Source organism: Eptatretus burgeri, chromosome 11 (assembly GCF_056783735.1).
Source record: "Eptatretus burgeri isolate ZD-2024b chromosome 11, Ebu_testis_v1, whole genome shotgun sequence".
Classification (NCBI taxonomy): Eukaryota; Metazoa; Chordata; class Myxini; order Myxiniformes; family Myxinidae; genus Eptatretus; species Eptatretus burgeri.
Genome location: NC_140971.1, coordinates 62,354,614 through 62,374,819, shown reverse-complemented (window position 1 = coordinate 62,374,819; position 20,206 = coordinate 62,354,614). Strand labels below are relative to the sequence as shown.

Here is a 20,206-nt window from a genome sequence, read left to right as displayed (position 1 = left end):
GAGTAGGCTACAACCACCAGAATAATGCCGGTCACAAGGAACAGTGAGGCAGCCATGAAGCCGATGTCCACGGGTTCCTCAATCTCATCGCCAACGCGCTGGTCACTGCCAGGCGTTGCTAAAGACTCGTCCGACTTCGGAAACGATTGACTTATCGGAGACGGCAGGTCCATGCATGCACCACGGACATCCTTATCGTCATCATCGTCGTCGTCGTCATCATCATCTTCCACTTCTTCATCCCCGACTGCAGTATGTTCTCCTCCTCGCTCCTCTTGCAAGTGGTGCAATCGAGGACTGCCGTTGGAAGTAATGAATGAGGTTTCTGCTTGAGCTTCACTCCACACTCCATTGGCGCCACATATCTGTCCCTGAGCGTCCATGCGAATGCAGCCATTAGCATGGAGAAAACCCGTCACGCTAGCTTGCAGCTCCAGGGACTCCATCGTGAGGATATGAGCCGTCGGCTTCCTTGCTGCCAGGACAGCAGATAGCAATGTAATTGTTGAAAGGCCTCTCTTATTAGGATGCAAGCATGAGTAGGATCAGCAGCAGCAGCAACAGCAGCAGCAGCGGCATCATCGGGAGAAGCGGTTTCCAAGATAGGGCTGCCGCGGGGGGGAATGGGGTAAGCAGGAAAGCGATTAGAGGTACGGGGTGAACGCGACACCATGTTTCCTTTCGTTGCCATTTCGTGAAATAAATATCTCAACGGTGGAAGAAATGCGTAAATGCGCACCCATCCACCATTTAATAGGAATGCGGTTGCGATACGTACGTACTACGTGCTTCATACGTTTCACAAACGGATCCGACCATACCTCTGATCTCGCATCGCCGGGTGGGGCTCATAGCGAGCGGGCATTTCCCGGCCGTCTCCCGGTTCCTCCGACCATTGGCAGTGCGTTACAACTCGTGCTCGATTGCTCCCGGAGCTGGATGAGCAGCAACACTTCCTGCTCCTATTTCGACTCGACCAACACCACCACGACCACCGAGAGCTAGCACCGGGACGCTGCCCCCCAAAGGAGGGGGCAATATTCATACGACCGGATGCATCATCGACGCTGTACTAGCCACAGTGATCACCCATTTCTATATCACCTCCAGCCCTCCCCGACATCCCTTTGCATTCTTTGTTTTACATCCTCCCCTGAACCCTCCTGGCCGTAGAAATACCCTTATTATCTGGAGATGACTCTTCATTTTTATTTATTTATTATATTTAACTGGCATCCCTCCACCTTTACACTTCCCACGCCTTAACCCAATGTCCCTCCACCTCTACACACCAACCCCACACCTTAACCCAATGTCCCTCCACCTTTACATCCCCCCAACCCGACCTACCCCCCTAAACGCAACATCCCTCTGCCTTTTCCTCCCCCCCCAACACCCCAAGTCCAACCTCCTGAACCCCACTTGCCTCCACATTTTCAACACCCTCCGCCCCACCATCGCCAATCCCCATAGTCCACAGCAACGCTCGTGTGCTTGGTCGATGGAGCAAAGTGCTCTTTCGATGGCTGGGTGAAGCCCGCGCTCTACTTCAAACCATGCTCAAGCTTCTTCCACCTCGCCACAACCAGCGTCTCCTGCCCGAGCATCCTTCCCTCTCCAATATATGCTCCTGATAATCTCGGACACTGTGACGCCATCTAATGGACATCCATATCACATTCATGGCATTCTCAGGAGAGCTAACCCTGTTATGTATGCGATTCCACATGAAACTTGTGCCGCGTCTTCGCAACCTTGGTTCTGAGTGTGCACTGGCCGAGCGTGCCGTGAACGGTGCCGTGTCGATTATTATTACAGAATGCAACTCACCATGACTATCGAGAAGAAACCCAGCACGCTACAATACCTTTTAATATGAATCAACGATTTTGATTTGGAAAAAGGGATATATAACGTCACCTTGACGCACCAAACGGCACTATATCGAGATTTTCACACCGTCAGCAGTCCATCATGCCAGTTGTGAGACCAGCGTGACTAATGATAATAAAATAGCAGTTTCCAGTGGCTCCATTATGCCTCTGCGACATGAGACAAGCGATTGGGATCCTTGGCTTGAGAAGCAGCTGGCAGTCCGAGTCTTGGCACAGGGGATCTCTCAAAGGCCTTTCTCCATGGCACGAGTCCCAGAAATGCCACACTTCGATATATGCTTCCATTTTAGTCCTTTTGGTTAAATTCTCATGTCACTTTTGTTACCCCCATTAACCCATCATAACCCAATCCTCTTAGTTGCAGATTGCAGCCTTCTCTTCTCTCGCTCTCTGTTTGTGTCGAGGAGTTGTACTGCTGGCCTGGCAGTTCATACTCTTCGTCAACTTGCTCCTTCGCTTTTTCATGAGCCTCGATCTTGCGGATTAACAAATGGATGGTATCAAACAAGCAAAATGGTTCTCGATTCCACTGAATGTATTAATATCTAGAAGATTCAGGTGTCAAGCACTGGACCCAAACCGGCTCAAAAGTGACATTGTAAACCGTACCACAAATGTGATGAATGTTTTTGCGATTTTCATGATGCATGAAATACGATTTTCTTTGCATCGGACTTTCACTCGTCAAATTATGTCGCAGAAGAAACGTGATTTTAAATTATCAAATCCAAACTTTCACTTGTCAAACGAGAGCGTTCATAGAACATGAGACCCTGTGCAGTGTTTAAGTATACACTGCACTTCAATTTTAATAACATAATGATTTTAAAGATTGTTAAAAAAAAATCTGGAAGTTTTTAGCACGACTGAAGCAGTCTTGTACACCACCCTGATATTGTTATAAACTGTAATAAGATGACGTTGAGTCACAGTTTTGGAGATGGAGGCTTTATTGATCACCATAGAACGGAGCGTCAATCAATATCTTCTTCACCCTGACTGCACCGTCTCACATGCCATGCCCTCCAATGTTACACATCAATACACAATATATAGCCTGGTTCTTGAAGCATTATGAGGGCGATTTGTGCTCTGCAGTGTTCAAGTAAATAATTCAATTTAAATAAAAACTTATAAATGTTTAAAGGCAAATAAATAAATAAATTCCGGGTTTTCCCACCGTTATGCCCTGCGTCGATTACACCACCCTATCTAACACATCACATTAGTGACTATAGAAAGTCTGCACCCCCTTTCAAATTTTTCACCTTTTGTTGCCTTATAGCCTGGAATGAAATTGCATTAAATGAGACTTTTTCCACTTTTATTTACCCATCGTAACCCACAACTTCCAAGTGAAAAACAAATTCTACAGATTTCAGAAGATTAATTAAAAATACAAAACTAGAATATCTTGGTTGGATAAGTGTTCACCCCCCTTATTATGGCAATTGTAAATTAGCTCAGGTGTAACCAATCACCTTCAAAATCACACACCAAGTCAATTGGCCTCCACCTGTGTTGAATTGCAGTGATTCCGTTTTCAGCATTTCAGAATAAAATCAGCTGTTCATGTAAGTTTCCTCTGCTGGGAAGTGCATTTCACAGCAAAGACAACCATGAGCACCAAGCAGCTTTCAAAAGACCTCCAGGATAAAGTTGTGGAAAGGCACAAATAAGGGAATGGGAATAGAAATATTTCAAATGCCTTGAATATCCCTTAGAGCACAGTCAAGACAATCATTAAAAAGTGGAAAGCATATGGTACCACCAAGACCCTGTCTAGATCAGGCTGTCCCTCCAAACTGGATGACCAAGCAAGGAGCTGATCAGAGAGGCCACCAAGATGCCAATGGCAACTTTGAAAGAGCTACATTCCTTCATGGCAAAGACTGGTCACTGTGTGCATGTGATAACAATATGCCAGCACTTCACAAGTCTGGCCTGTAGGTAGGATGGCAAGAAGGAAGCCATTACTCAAAAAACCCCACCCTGAGTCCCGTTTGAGGTATGCAAAAAAACACTCCGGAGATTCTGATGCCGTGAGGTAAAACGTTTTATGGTTTTACAAAACCAAGATGGAACTTTTTCGACTAAATGCAAAATGTTACGTTTGGTGCAAACTCAACACAGCACATCAACCAAAGAACAGCATCCCTACTGTGAAGCATGGCAGTGGCATCATCATGTTATTGGGATGTTTCTCATCAGCAGGGACTAGGGCACTTGTCAGGATAGAAGGCAAAATGGATGGAGCAAAATACAGAAAAATCCTTGAGGAAAACCTGCTGTCCTCTGCATGAAAGCTTAATTTGGGACAGAAGTTAACCTTTCAGCATGACAACGACCCAAAGCACACAGCCAAAGCTACACTTGAGTGGCTCAGGAACAAAAACATAAATATCCTTGAGTGGCCCAGTCAGAGCCCTGACCTAAATCCAATCGAAAATCTGTGGCATGACTTGAAGATTGCTATCCAGAAACACTCCACATGCAACTTGACTGAGCTTGAACAGTTTTGGACAGAAGAATGGGTAAATATTGCTGAATCAAGGTGTGCAAAGCTGGTAGAGGCCTATGTCAACAGACTCACAGCAGTAATTGCAGTCAGAGGTACTTCCACCAAGTATTAACTCAAGGGGGTGGACACGATGCGTAAATAAAGGTGGAAAAAGGCTGATTTAATGCAATTTAATTCCAGGCTATAAGGTAACAAAAGGTGAAAATTTTGAAAGGGGGTGTAGACTTTCTATTGGCACTGTACTTGTGCCTGTTGTTTGTGTCCTTTATGACACCCTTAAAAACAGTAAGTTTCCTGTTTGAAATGATTTTTACTTTTTTTTGACCGCCAGACAGGCAGACATAGTAAAAAAAAAATTATCTCACTCCTCTCTGCACATGTGTGATCGAGACTAATTCAGAAGCAAAGTATTGCAAAACTTCAGATTCGTTTTCTGATTCATGTTCAGATTCACATTAAAAATGTAACTTTCAATTTGATAGGAAGTTGTTCCTCAATCAAACTGACGTTTGTAGACAGACAGAGCTTTTCACTTTACCTGTGTGTGGGGTAAAAACAACGATAAAACCATACCCATATCTGTCATTCTCTGCCTCATTCAGTCACTCCACCCCCGACAAAGGGAGCAAAGATAATGAGTTCAAGGGGTGATCCCCTCGGGGTGTTATGGTCTACACAGTTCCCTCAGCCCTTGTCTTGCTTTGCTTTGCTCTCTGAGACCTCATCTTCACCTGGGCGGACAGCAAGTTCTCCGAAGGTGAGCACTCAAGGGAACATTCAGATGGCATTAGCTGCCCCACCCCCCCCCCCCCATGCCTGGGTTCATTGTAATTCTTGAATATGACAATGCCATTTCTCCGTTAACTAGCGAGTGATGATCCACCGCCGTTCACCCGGTTACCATGCTGAGGAGAGGTTGGACTGGTGGAACTCCGACATCAGCTTGGCTGTGTGTGCTTGGGCAAGTCACCATCTGTTCTCCTCATTTTCAAGTGTTGCTTTGTATTTCCAAGCATGAACCATGTGCGTTTTGTTTGTGAACTTTGCGTAACGGGCATGATGGTAACCATGCAAAGCCGATGGGTCAAACGGAACAGTCCAGAGTTGACAATGCTCCACCGAGATGTGTTTTTCGTCACCATCAAGGTTTATCCTTGCATTTGCACAATTACAAACCTTCTGCCAACTCCTCTTGGGGAAAAAATGACGATTTTGGAACAATCTTTGAGAAAAAGATGCACCAAACAAACAGGGCTTCGCTTCGCCATATTTGTCAGAAAAAGAATCTCAAACAGTTATGCTGTCCTTCGGGCATGAGGCAGCATTAATGCGGTTCCTCGCAGTAATGGTTACTCTGCCCTCAGAGTATGAATATTTTTTTTTAAGTTCTGTATTGCAAAATGGAATAGTTTATAAAGTGGTAAAAAGGTGTTTGTGTTGCAGTGTTCAAGTATAGAATGCAATTGAAATAAAATAAAGATTGTAAAAGCCGTGTAAATAAATTAATTATGGAAGTTTACTGCCGTTTTAACACCATTGACATGTCTTTTATATCACCCAAATTAAATGTCCAAGTACTGAGGTGTGTTCAGTTACCAAGCTTAGAGCTAGTGTTGCCAAGCCAGCCGTTCCTTATCAACGGTTTTGAATGGAGTGTTTGCTTCAGTGCTTAAGCCACTTGGTGAGCGCTCTCCAAGAAACTTGGTAACTGAATACACCTCTGCAAAACTCAAGATTCTTGGAAGTATTATGAAGGCGATTTGTGTTCCACAGTGTCCAAGTGTATAATTCAATTTGAGTAAAGGTTTAAAGAGGTTTAAAGGCAAATAAATAAATTAAAATTACAGGTTTCACTGCCATTTTACCCGGCGTCTTTGACATCACCCTATCGAACACATCACATTAGTTATTAACCTCCGCCATCGAAGATCGGAGGTTACTGTTTTCACCCCTTTCTGTTTTTTGTTTGTTTGTGAACAGTATTACGGAAAAACTCCTCGACGGATTTCGACGAAACTTGGTGGGGGATTAGGTATGGTCCACGGATCATGCCATTAGATTTTGGACTTGGTCCAAAATCCAATATGGCTGCTATGGCGGCCATTTTGAAAAAAAAAATTGAATTTTTTTTTTTTTTGCATTTCTACATGTTTTAAGTGATTTCCAACCCCCCCCCCCCCCAAAAAAAAATTGTTAGAGAAAATTTTTTTTGCAACTTTTCAACAAAATTTCGATTTTTTTTGCATTTCTACATGTTATAAGTGATTTCCAACAATAAAAACATGCCAAAATTATAATTGCGGCTAATTTTGGAACTTCAGGTGGATATACCCACGTAAAATCAATTTCTGTCTCAAGGAATCTAGTTATGACGAATGAATTGAGCATGTAAAAGTTAAAAGTAAAAGGGAAAGTTGAAAACTATAACTCTGTGAGCACTGTTGACGTCAAATTGAATGAATAGGATATCAGGTTCACTTGAGTGACCGAGCAGTATTGGCGGCGGAGGTTTTGCACTCTACCGAATGCTCCCCCTCTAGTTTGTGCCTGTTATTTATATCCTTCATGACGTCCTTAAAACAGTAAGGTTCCTGATTGGAATTATTGAACATTTTGTTTGACTGTCAGGCAGACAGAGTAAAAATATTATCTTACTCCTCTCTATGCATGTGCGGTAAAGATGAATTCCAAGCCAAGGTACGTTAAAACGACAGACTTGTCTTCTTATTCGTGCACCGATTTGTGTTCAAAATATGGCATTCAATATAAATACATTATTCCTTGATCACAAACTGACCATTATAAACTGATAACACAGACAGATGGATGGATGGACATGAACCAATTACTTAACTCCACTTTACACTTCACGTGCGTGATGTAATGATGTATACTAGGGCCGCTTCCCTTTTACATCAGAAATACCACCTTCTTCGGCCTCATTGGTGATGTGGTCTCTCCAGGTGATGTCCACCATGTCACCAATGAGGATTTGCTGGCACAGAGTGGACAACGGCTCCTGACTGATATTGTGACAGAGGGATGTCTGAGGTTGACAGGTCATGTTCTGCAACAACCCATGAGGCGACCTGCTGGAGTCACTATTGAATGGATTCCACCTGGTGTGAAAATATAGAGAGGGAGGTGAAAAAATGCTTGGAGTACCTTCAAAGAAGACTTAAATGAGAAGGAAACCACCCAGAGCGGAGTGAAAGAGCTGGTTTGAACCGGATTCAATGGAGACGATTTGCTGCCCAATGTCCCAAAACGAGGATGGGAGGAATGAACAAACTAAGTAACTAAGCAACACCATTTTAATTAAAGCAAGTCATGGCCTCCTGATTTGAAACCTATCGACAAATTCGTTTGCAAAACTGGCTGTATTATGGGGTCAGGTGAGGTGTTAGGGTTACCCTAACCCTAACCCTTCAAGGTCTCAAATCTCTCGATTTTCTGAAGAGGATGGACCCGGAGGTTGTTAATATGGGTTCCCTCATGTATCGGAATTTTCTTTTATTGAAAGGCCGATAGCCTCATGATAAGAGGCCTGCACAAGGCCTTAAGGAAGGCCACCATTGATTTTTTTTTTAATCGAATATAGAGTTCTCAGTATATTGTGCATTGATAAGAAACCATCTTCACTCTTCTTGGCAGGAACTGTGGTCCTCTTCCACCACAGGATTTTTTTTTTTTAGAAACCTCCTCCCTGATGTAATTTTTGGAGGAAACTGGAGGTCTTTATGAAGCATCTTCAGTTTGGACATTGCATTCTTAACCTTCACCTGCATCGCATTGGTTGTCACACAACTGGCATCTGTGCTGATTGTGTTCCAGAAAGTGTTGAATATTTTCTCTTGCATTGTAAACGATAAAATGACATTGGGGTGGAATTTAGAAATGTCATATTGGCATCAGCCGGTAATACGACTTGGACTTTGAAGACATTATTGTCATGTGAATGATTAGTCCAGAGATTCCTGGTTTTATTCATGCTCTTTGTTTGAAGTTTAGATTCTTGGTTTTATCCCTCCACAGAGTATTGGAGAGATTCCTGGGTTTTTTCCATGCTCTTTGTTGGAAGTTTAGATCTCTGCCTTTTACCTTTACTTATTAGCCCTTTTGTGATCTCTTCTCTTGCGTTACTTTCTATTTTTGTGTGTGGCTATCATCATCTAGGAAGAGAGAGAGAGAGATATATCTAGTATTACTATGACTCCAACTGCTAAAATTTTGACACCCACCTCCCATGCACCATCTCCTCTCTCTCTCTCTCTCTCTCTCTCTCTCTCTCTCTCTCTCTCTCTCTCTCTCTCTCTCTCTCTCTCTCTCTCTCTCTCTCTCTCTTGCTCTCTCTCCTTTATTTCTCTTTCTGTCTCTGCCTGCTTGAAGGATGGTCATACACAACTTAAATCATGGACTTGCTATTTAGAGAGGTTCTGAACTAAATGGGGAGAAACATCGATGATGAATGGTACCCAGCTGATAATCTGGATTGTCATTGAACCAGGTACTCAGTAAGCTGAAGGAACTCTTCAGATCTTTATTTGTCTTTCTCACTCAACCTATTACTTTCTCAGTTTATCTCTTTTCTGCCCCCATCCAACTCTCTCTCCCTTTTCTTTCCCACTTTTCTGAGGCATCACAATTTACTCCAACCCCATTTTCCCTATCCATACATAGTTTCTACATGCTCCCTTAAGGAGTGTCAGGGTGTTGCTTGTGTCAATGGATGGGGATGACATCACTCAGGGGCATGGCTTAAATTATTTAATGGGTGAAATAAACAGTTTTAAAATACGAGACAACAAAAAACATCATAATTATAATTTGTTTTTGCAGGAGCTCGTGGAATGATGGATGACGCCACAAAATATTACGCCATGGAATTTTGCCTCTGGGTGTTCCGGCATAATGTGGAGTTCAATAGTTGTATCCGAGCCCATTTTGTGTTTGACTTCTGGTAACTTCGGAATGAAAACTGCTGTATGCTGAACGGCCAGCAGGGACCACTACATCGTAGGGTTAGTCATTTTATGGGACTTTTAAGTCATCAGTTGGTCACAGGAATACCTTTGATTGCGCCCAAAAATGGGTTTCAAATGTCGGTTTGCAAATAATCGAGGTTAATCGATAAGCAATTTTTGTGGAGGTGAGTTTGTCAGGATTGATTGTGGAAGTGCAATTCTATTCTATAAATGATGGAGATTATTTGTGATTTTCACATGCACTCATCTACTCCCTTTTAACCCTTGACGTATTTCCTTACTCTGTCGATGATTTTTATATCAAGCGTTACTGCACTTGTTAGATTGCAAGGAATGTTGATAAATTATTGAAAAATCACTCATATCTGTGTCAGTCACGTGTTTGTATGGCAAGTGTGATGTGAAAATATTGGAAGTTTTAAAGCTGGCGAGGGTGGAGTTCACTTAACCACATTCTATAACATTTTGATCTCATCGTGGCTTCATACTTCGTGTTTAGCATCCCCCAAGTCAAAAGACAATGCAGTGTAGCAAAGATATAAACGTGTCTTATGAGCCCAGAATTATCCTTGCTTCAATGTAATGCCATTTATGGTTTCACGTCATCATGCTGTATGTTCAATTCTCATCCTCTACACTCTTTGGCCATCTCACATAGGATTGCATCAGAGTGTATACAGTGCCTTCAGAATGTATTCACACCCTTTGACTTTTGTCACATTTTGTTTTGATACAGCCTGAATTTAAAATGCATTAAATTTAAAAGAAGTGTCACCGTTCTACACAAAATACCCCATAATGACAAAGTGAAAACATGTTTTTAGAAATTTTTACAAATTCATGAAAAATAAAAAGCTGAAATGTCTGGCTTTAATCCAATAGGTATTAAACCCCTTTGTTATGACACTCCAAATTGAGCTCGGGTGCATCCAATTTCCTTTGACCATCCTTGAGATATCTCCACAACTTGATTGGATTCCATCTATGGCCAATTCAGTTGATTGGACCTGATTTAGAAAGAAACACACCTTTCTATACAAGGTCCTATACAGTGGACACTACATGTCAGCAGAAACTCGACCATGAAGTCCAAGGAACTGTCCGTAGAACTCAGAGATTTTTTAACTCTTTTGATGAGGCGTAGATCTGGGGAAGGGAATAAAACAATTTCTAGAGTGCTGAAAGTTCCCAAGAACACAGTGAGCTCCATCATTAGGAAATGGAAGGAATATGGAACTACCTAGACTCTTCCTTGAGCTGGCCGTCCAACCAAACTGAGCAAGAAGGACCTTGGTCAGGCAGATGACCCACTCAATGACCACTCTGATAGAACTCCAGAGTTCCTTGGCTGAGATGGAAGAACCTGCCATAAAGACAACGGTCTCTGCAGCACTTTATGCTTTATGGAAGAGTGGTCAGACATTAACCACTTCTGATAAAAAGGCATATCGTTTGCAAAAAGGCATGTGAAGACTATGAGAGCATGAGGGAAATGATTTTTGGTTTGATGAGATGAAAAATGAACTCTTTTGCCTGAATGCAAAGCACTATGTCTGGTGGAAACCAAGCACAGCTTATCACCCATCTCGCATCCCTACTCTGAACCATGATGGTGGCAGCTCATGCTATTGGGATGCTTTTCAGTGGCAGGGACTGGGAGACTTGTAAGGATAGTGGGAACAATCAATGGAGCTAAACACAGGCAAATCCTTGAGGAGAATCTGCTTCAGAGTGCAAATTACCTTAGACTGTGGTGAATATTTACGTTGCAACAGGACAATGACCCCACGAATACAACCACAGCAACACTGGGATGGCTTCAGAACAAGAACGTGAATATTCTTGAGTGGCCCAGCCAAAGCTCAAACTTGAATCCCATTGGGAATCTGTGGAAAGACTTGCTGATTGGTGTTTACCGATGCTCCCCATCCAACTTCACAGAGCTTGATAAAATCTGCAAGGAAGAATGAGGGAAACTCCCTTAATCCAAATGTGCAATGCTAATGCATAGACATACCCAAGAAGATTCAAAGCTGTAATCACTGCAAAAGGTGCTTCTACAAAGTATTGACTCAGGGGGTTGAATACTGGTTGGTGCAAGACATTTCTGCTTTTCATTTTTCACAAATTTCTCAAAACACGTTTTCACTGTTATTATGGGGTATTTTGTGTGCATTAGTGACAATTTTATTTTCATTTAATCCACTATAAAGTTCAGGCTGTAACACAACAAAAGGAGACAAAAGTCAAAGGGTGTGAATACTTTCTGAAGGCACTGTACATCTCAGAATATCCAATGTAGGATTACTCCATCTCCTTGAGCAGTCCAACATAGGGTTTTACTGTATAGGTTTCTCAGACTATTGTACAGACAATTATTTCATCTTCTTAGGCTATCCTACATCGGATCACAATTGGAGGATGTTAATTCGACTGCATAATCATTGAAGTGAATTTGGCAAAATATGTCAAATTAATGATTGATAAAAAGCCATGCAATGCAATCATGTAGTCAAATGTACTTTTGTGATAAGTTAACAACTTATTTCTGTCATTTTATTTTTCAGCACTTTTTAAGAAAATCGTAATTGGCATTTTTTTTGGACCACCCTATATTGCTATCAGGTCAGGCCAAATCAAATCCAACTTGCTGCAGGTACCATGCAAACTTCTACAAACCCGTTTCTGGTTGGGTTAATCGATAACTAAACTGTCTCCCCCACCAGGTTTCCTGGTGAGGAGGATGTATGGATATGGACACCCAGCAGGATTAAAAACACAACTTGTCAAAGGGTGATGGAGCACCTTATGAGCCAACTGCCATCCACATCTGGTGCCCAACTGTGTCTGCCGCCAACCTGCTGCAGTTGGACACCTCTTTCTAGGAGGTTGGTGGCAGGATTTTCACTCTGGCAACTGTAAAACACTTCATTCTACAACATACACAAAAAAACAAATAAAACAGAGAAAAGCCCACTCTGTGGGAGTGTGTCCCATGTAGCTGCCCTTAGCAGGGCAGCTCACCGGATGACAGGATTTAAGCAAAGCCTTCAGGACCCCCATTCTTTGATGAAAGGAGGAAACCTTGCTGGGTCAGGTTGTGGTGGTGTGTGTCTGGGTGGTGCTGAGGTGTCGTCCACCTGTCAACGGTCTCCTCGGGTTAATCTGAGGCCATCCCTTTCGATGGGTGCTTGGAATATCCTCACTCTGAGAGCAGATGATCACCTGTTTCTGGTGGTGTCTGAGCTCCAGAATTTGAACGTGGGTATTGCATTACTTTCTGATGTTCGGAGATGAGATAGTGGTGAGATCATGATGGGTGATTGCCCCTACTACTGGTCTCGTCGCTCTGATGGTTACCATGCTCAAGTATTTGTTGCAGCTCTGTACAATAAGCTGACTCCCATGAAAATTGAAGTAACACCGGTCAACAACCATATTATGAGACTGAGGATTCGTCATTCACTGGGTTTCATTTTTCTGGTTTCTGTATATGTTCCGACTGAGGCGAGTGATCTCACTGTGAAGATGTTCTATGCCGCACTCGAGTCTGTAGTTGATCAGTGCCTCAGGCGAGATACTCTTCTTGTCTTGGTGGATTTCAATGCATCGATTGGCACTGACGGGGATGGTTATGAGACGTGTTGGTCCCCATGGGTCTGGAACTGTGAACCAGAAATACACTAAGTTCCTTTGATTTGCAAGATTTTGTGGACTACGAGTGGCTGGTTTATGGTTTCAGCACCCACAGCCACATCAATGGACTTGATATTCAAACACTGGTGATCTGATAGAGAAGATAGACCATGTACTCATTGATGGTCGCTGGAGGATGCTCCAGAACGGCAAGGTCTACCGGAGTGCTCAGTTTGTTAATACTGACCAAAGGCTTGTTTTAGCAACTCTGAAGTTGTAGCTCAAGTCCATGAGAATTGTATCATCCCAGCCTAGCCTGGATGTTGGCAGGCTCAAGAATGAGAGGATAGCTGAGGAGTTTGTGAACACGTTGAGTGGGGACCTGGGAGCACTTGGGGGTCTGGGTGCTTTGGGGGATCTTGAAGAATTGTGGAGTGCCTTCACGACTAGCATCCTTGATGGTGGCGGTGGTTGTCTTGGAACCAGAGGAACTTTGTCTCCCAGGGGAGTCCCACTGGCCAGAGTCTCAGGGCCAGGCTTAACGACATAACTGAGCTTTTCAGGGAGCTGAGGTAAAACTGTACATTCACAGGGGGTGGACAAGGAGGACTATGTGTGGGGAATCTTTGAAGGAGTACAGCTTCACCTGTGGTTAAATGATTCTCATCCTGCTTACAGAGGAATTCATATACTGCATTCCTCCAAGCCTGTCCCTTGATGTACTGCAGTTACAGCAGAGGGTGGTGACCTCTTGACAAAGGAGTCTGAAGTGAGGCTTGCTGGGCTTCTGACTTTGAGCAGTTGTATCAGGCTGACCTACCAACTGATGAGTTGGATGTAAGGGTTTTAACTACCCCTATTGCTGACCCTTCAATCAACTATGAACCGCCTTCATTTGTGGAAATGCAGGCTGTGGTGAACCAGTTGAAAAGGGGTATATTTCCTGGGATCTGTGGCATTCATGCTGAACTTCTCGAGGCTGGAGGAAATGCTGTACTCATGTCATTGCGTGCAGATCTATGCTCTGTTTGGAACACAGGCATGATCCCAAAAGACTCAAAGAGGAGCCTTGTTGACCCTTTTCTGGAAAAAGAAGGGTGATCGCAAAGAATGCAACAACTACCGAGTGGTGACGCTGCTCTCAGTGTTGGGCTAGGTCTTTTCTCAGACAATTCTGGATAGGGTTCACTGCCATCTGCTTGAGCACCAGTGCGAAGAGCAGTCTGGCTTTACACAAAATAAGTCAATGATTGACCGTATCCTTGCTCTTCGGGTTCTCACCAAATGCAGGCGAGTTTCAGCAGGGGATGTTTGCAGCCTATGTTGATCTCTGCACAGCATTCACTTCAGTGAATTGGGATGTCCTCGAGAGGATTCTCTGTCTTCATGGGGTGCCACCAAAACTGATCAATCTGATTTCTGAACTATACTCTGGTAGTGAGAGTGCTGTGAGGTGTGGTGATTCCATCTTTAACTTACTTCCAGTCATTACTGAATTTTCTGACATTGATTTCACAGATTATGCACTCGTCTTTGCGGAGACTCTGGATATCCTGATGGGGATCCTCCAGACACTGAATGAGGAGTCAGAGCCACTGGGATTACAGGTTTCCTGGGTCAAAATGAAGATCCAGGCTTTCAATGACATCTTGGATGCTGCTATCTTGTCTGTATTCGTTTGTGCTAAGGATTTTGAGGTCACAGAGAGATTCACTTACCTTGGCAGTGATATTCATGTCTCTGCATGTTGTACGCCAGAGGTTGGGAGACATCTTGATCAGGCCTGGGGAGTCATTCATTCATTGAATCATGGGGTATGGCTCCATTGGTCTTTTCATGCAGGAGGACGAAAGTCCAAGTTTTTATGTCTTTGGTGCTTCCAGTCTTCGTCGATGGATGAGAGACTTGGACTCTTACCAAGATTCTGAGACAAAGACTTAACTCCTTCAGCACCAGATCTCTTTGGAGAATCCTTGACTATCAGTGGTCAGACTTTGTGTCCAATGAACATTTACTGAGAAAGACTCAGACAAGTTTTTTTTTTTTACCTGAATAGTCCGTGAGCACCAGCTGCGGCTATATGGACACATGGCTCGTTTCCCTGACATTAATTCTGTTCACCAGATTCTCTCAGCGAGGGTGCATTGTGAGCAGAGTAGGCCAACAGTCTGACCATGTGCCTCGAGGTTGCAGTAGGTTGATCAGCATCTCAAGGAGAAACGGACGGACCAAACATCAGCCTGGGGGATGGCCAAACGGAAGCCCCCGGAGTACCGGCGTAAAGTGGATGCGGCAATCCACTGTTCCGGGGCATGCTACCATTCCTGACCTGACCCTATATTGTCCTTTTCGGCTATCTGAGAGAGGATTCCTTCATCCTCTTTGGCTACGCTCCATAGGATTTCAGAATAATCTCTTTCTTTTGTGGAAACAAAAGTTTTGGCTCACTGCAAGATTATAATAATGCCCTGTAAGGCACTTTATAAGAAGCATCTTGCTCACGAAAACAATGACACAACGTGAGTATAAAATGTGTGAGCTGCTGTTGCTGGAAATGAGTGAATGGATGGTGAGGCTAAACGGAACAAGGCCACATGAGAGAATAAAGAAGATTTAGAGCCCACCATACTGTTTGCATCTTTTTGAGGAGCAGGTTCCATCTGTGCCTCAACTTCCTGACAGGTAATGCAAATGATACCGAGAGCTTTGGTCTTCATCATATAATTATAAAAGATGGGACATAAGTGTCCGTCCACACATTTATGAGCAATAACTTTACTGTGCACGGATACTTCATATTTCACCTGGATTTTTGTTGAAATAAATAACTGAGTTTGTATGCAGGTATATGTGTACAATTATGTCTATAGCAAACACTCTGGTGCACCGTACGAGCATCTATACGAATAAATGTCAGTGTATGTCAGTCAGTCCATCCGTCTGTCCGTATCCTCCATAACTCCAAAACCATGGAACCTATCAGCCTGAAACTTTGCATACTTACGAAGAAACCCCCAAGGAAGTGCATGACTGAAAATTGGATGTTTGGGTTAATTAAAACACCCCTTTTTGAAGATAATTAACGGCCTTATTTTATTATATCCTTTAGCAGGCGCCAGCCTCAGCCACCTCGCTCTCTGTGTTCTTAAGGCATATCCTGGGTTACCTTGCTGGGGTCTGAAGCCGCCATGTTTTTTGGCCTGCTCAACCTTGCCTTGACTTGGAACAGGCTGCAACGATTTCTTAATGATTAAAGTTGTTTTTTTTCACTTTCCTCACTCATATTATCGAATGCCTGTTCATCTTAGCTACAAATCACTGTGTACATTGCTTTTGTAAGTCCTATAGTTTTCAAATTAGGAGCTTGGAGCGATTTCATGCATTACATGATGCAATTTTTCATGATCAACTCTCACGAACTAATTAAAGTGTATCATCAAAATATGATTTTGGCTTTGAGGATTTGAGATTGTCCTGACTAAATAAGTGTTGAAATCTGTCATGAAATCTGATAATTTAAAGAAATATCGAGTCTTATAACTATTTAATTTAAGCAAGCAAGGCTATCTATTTTCTCTCCTTCCCCATACCTACAAAGAAAATGTGAAATTTCCAAAGCATTAAACTTATCTTTTTCTACTGTTTGGAGAATTATATTGAGTGAACAAAAAATTTAGGAACATGCCAAAATTAACGAGCTTCATTGAGCTGCATGATTTAATGCATTCACTGCTTAACCTCACGCCCTGTCCCCCCAGAGGGATTGCCTATCCATAGTGTCTGCCAGACCAGTGTGTATACTTTTGAAGGTTTCGTGAGGTGCTCTACAGCGAATCAAAGCAAATCTGATGAAAAAAAAAAACTGATGTTTTTAAAATAAAGTTAAAACGTTTGTGCGAACCCCAAACCGATGTACCACGTGAAGAATACACAGACGAGAAGGCAACATGGCGGATTTCCTGCAATGTTTATTTCACGGGCGATTGAACTTTGCAATGTCTCCACAGTGGTTCTGCATTCAGAAGCCACTCTTTTGTGGATGAAGTCATTATTTCATTAAATACTGCATGGGCGGTAAAGACCAGCTTACAAGATGAAGGGATCCTATATGGTATGCAGAAACAGCCTGGCCAGCCATTCCTTATCAAGCATTTAATTGGAGTGCTTGCTTGAGTGCTTAAGCCACTTGCCGAATGCCCATTGAACGATTTGCAAAGAATGACGTGGCACAGTACTGCTATCGACACTCACTGAGGAAGCTTTTGCTGAGCCACGTCATTCAGAGTGAGTGGTTCATGCTCGGTTACCCTGAGACAGTGGTTTGTACTCCGTAGCCCTGAGTGAGTGGTCCGTGCACCGTCACCCTAAGTGAGTGTATCATACTCTGTCACACTGAGCGAGTGGTTCGTGCATCGTCACCCTGAGTATGTGGTTTGTGCTCCATCACCCTGAGTTAGTGGTTCATGCTTCATCACCCTGAGCAAGTGGTTCGTGCTCTGTCACCCTGAGTAAGTGGTTTGTGCTCCGTCACCCTGAGTTAGTGGTTCATGCTTCATCACCCTGAGCAAGTGGTTCGTGCTCTGTCACCCTGAGTAAGTGGTTCATGCTCTGTCACCCTGAGTGAGTGGTTCGTGCTCTGTCACCCTGAGCAAGTGGTTCGTGCTCTGTCACCCTGAGTAAGTGGTTCATGCTCTGTCACCCTGAGAGAGTGGTTCGTGCTCCGTCAACCTGAGCAAGTGGTTCATGCTCCATCAACCTGAGTGAGTGGTTCGTGCTCTGTCACCCTGAGTAAGTGGTTCATGCTCTGTCACCCTGAGTGAGTGGTTCGTGCTCTGTCACCCTGAGCAAGTGGTTCATGCTTCATCACCCTGAGCAAGTGGTTCATGCACCATCACCCTGAGCAAGTGGTTCGTGCTCTGTCACCCTGAGTAAGTGGTTCATGCTCTGTCACCCTGAGTGAGTGGTTCGTGCTCCATCAACTTGAGTGAGTGGTTCATGCTCCATCACCCTGATCGAGTGGTTTGTGCTCCGTCACCCTGAGTGAGTGGTTCCTGCTCTGTCACCCTGAGTAAGTGGTTCGTGCTCTGTCACCCTGAGTGAGCAATTCATGCTCTCACTCTGAGTGAGTGTTTCATGCTCCTTCACCCTGAGCAAGTGGTTCATGCTCTGTCACCCTGATTGAGTGGTTCATGCTCCATTACCCTGAGTGAGTGGTTCATGCTCCGTCACCCTGAGCAAGTGGTTCGTGCTCTGTCACCCTGATTGAGTGGTTCATGTTCCGTCACCCTGAGCAAGTGGTCCGTGCTCTGTCACCCTGAGCAAGTGGTTTCTGCTCCGTCACTTGAGTGAGTGGTTCATGCTTTCTCATCCTGAGCGAGTGGCTCGTGCTCCATCACCCTGAGTGAATGGTTTATGCAACGTCACCCTGAACGAGTGGTTTGTGCTCCATCACTTGAGTGAGTGGTTCATGCCCTGTCACCCTGAGCGAGTGGTTCATGCTCTGTCACCCTGAGCGAGTGGTTTGTGCTCCGTCACTTGAGTGAGTGGTTCATGCCCTGTCACCCTGAGCGATTGGTTTGTGCTCCATCATCCTGAGCGAGTAGTTTGTGTTGTGCTCCATCTCCCTGAGTGAGTGGTTCATGCTCCGTCACCCTGAGCAAGTGGTTCGTGCTCCGTCACCCTGAGTGAGTGGCTCATGCTCCATCACCCTGAGTGAATGGTTCATCAAATGTCACCCTGAGCGAGTGGTTTGTGTTTTGCTCCATCTCCCTGAGTGGTTCATACTCCGTCACCCTGAGCAAGTGGTACGTGCTTCATGCTCCATCACCATGAGCTTGTGGTTCGTGCTTCATCACCCTGAGCAAGTGGTTCTTGCTCTGTCACCCTGAGCAAGTGGTTCGTGCTCCGTCATTCATTTTGAGCGAGTTGTGAAATAGCACCCGATTTCCAAGCTGTTTGCCATATTAACGTGTTTTCGAAATTACCGAGCCAATTTTTTTTTCCCACCCGTCACACACAGCTGTTTGTGAAGATTAATGTTTGTGAACATATCCCTGAAACATCCATATAAATGCAACGTTATTTTTCGGTGAAAACTACTCAAGGTTTTTGCATTGTATGCAGGACGTACTATAGTCGGTAATCACACTGACTCCAACCTGCAGATTCCTGAAAAATTGCCAATATCAGCCGTGTGTGTGTGTGTGTGTGTGTGTGTGTGTGTGTGTGTGTGTGTGTGTGTGTGTGTGTGTGTGTGTGTGTGTGTGTGTGTGTGTGTGTGTGTGTGTGTGTGTGTGTGTGTGTGTGTGTGTGTGTGTGTTCATAAAGCACAACATTTTCTCTCTGCTAACTCCCCTTCCCCACCTCTCTCTCTCTCTCTCTCTCTCTCTCTCTCTCTCTCTCTCTCTCACTGTCTGTCTGTCTGTCTGTCTGTCTCTCACTGTCTGTCTGTCTGTCTCTCACTGTCTGTCTGTCTGTCTCTCACTGTCTGTCTGTCTGTCTCTCACTGTCTGTCTGTCTGTCTCTCACTGTCTGTCTGTCTGTCTGTCTCTGTCTGTCTGTCTCTCTCTCACTGTCTGTCTGTCTGTCTGTCTGTCTCTCTCTGTCTGTCTGTCTCTCTCTCTCTGTCTGTCTGTCTGTCTGTCTGTCTCTCTCTCTCTGTCTGTCTGTCTCTCTCTCTCTGTCTGTCTGTCTGTCTGTCTGTCTCTCTCTCTGTCTGTCTGTCTCTCTCTCTCTGTCTGTCTGTCTGTCTGTCTGTCTCTCTCTCTGTCTGTCTGTCTGTCTCTGGACATATCCAGACAGTTGTTATGTCTGGATGGGAGTTTGTCTCTGGACGTGTCCAAGCGTCGTTTGTCTTCGACCAGCTTGGCTCCGGAAGCGTCCAGGCTGTGTTTGTCTCCGAACATGTCCTAGCGGTATTTATGTCCAGACAGGAGTTTGTCTCCGGACAGCTTTGCTCCGGACATGTCTGGACATGAGTAGGTCTCCAGTTGGGAGTTTGTCTCTGAATGGGAGTTTGTCTTCGAATGTGTCTGAGCAATGTTTATAGCGTGACTGGTAGAAAATGGATTTCTGGAATTATTTTGTTTCCATCTTCACTGTTATTTTATGCAGAATCATTTTGATGAAACGGTATGAATCAAATTAATGCTCCACCACATGTCTGCCTT

The 20,206-nt window shown here is 44.1% G+C and overlaps 2 protein-coding genes across 6 annotated transcripts in view; one reads left to right on the top strand and one right to left on the bottom strand.

The window, feature by feature from the left end:
* Positions 1-1,291, bottom strand: part of LOC147017217 (transmembrane protein 74B-like) — a 56,199-nt gene extending 54,908 nt beyond the window's left edge. For 4 of the 5 annotated variants that reach the window (XR_015049400.1, XR_015049401.1, XR_015049399.1 and 1 more), the window contains exon 1: positions 822-1,291. Coding sequence is in view for 1 of the 5 variants with exons in the window: in XM_085846665.1 (XP_085702791.1) it covers positions 1-446 (446 nt within the window). In the remaining 4 variants the exon portion in view is untranslated. Of the gene's footprint in view, positions 609-821 lie in introns of all 5 variants that reach the window. The other variant, XM_085846665.1, reaches the window with a different exon arrangement.
* LOC147017216 (uncharacterized) overlaps positions 1-20,206 on the top strand; it is a 212,843-nt gene that overhangs the window by 147,918 nt on the left and 44,719 nt on the right. The window contains exons 11-12 of the mRNA XM_085846666.1: positions 9,256-9,437; positions 12,128-12,289. The gene's annotated coding sequence lies outside the window, so the exon portion shown is untranslated. The remainder of the gene's footprint in view (positions 1-9,255; positions 9,438-12,127; positions 12,290-20,206) is intronic.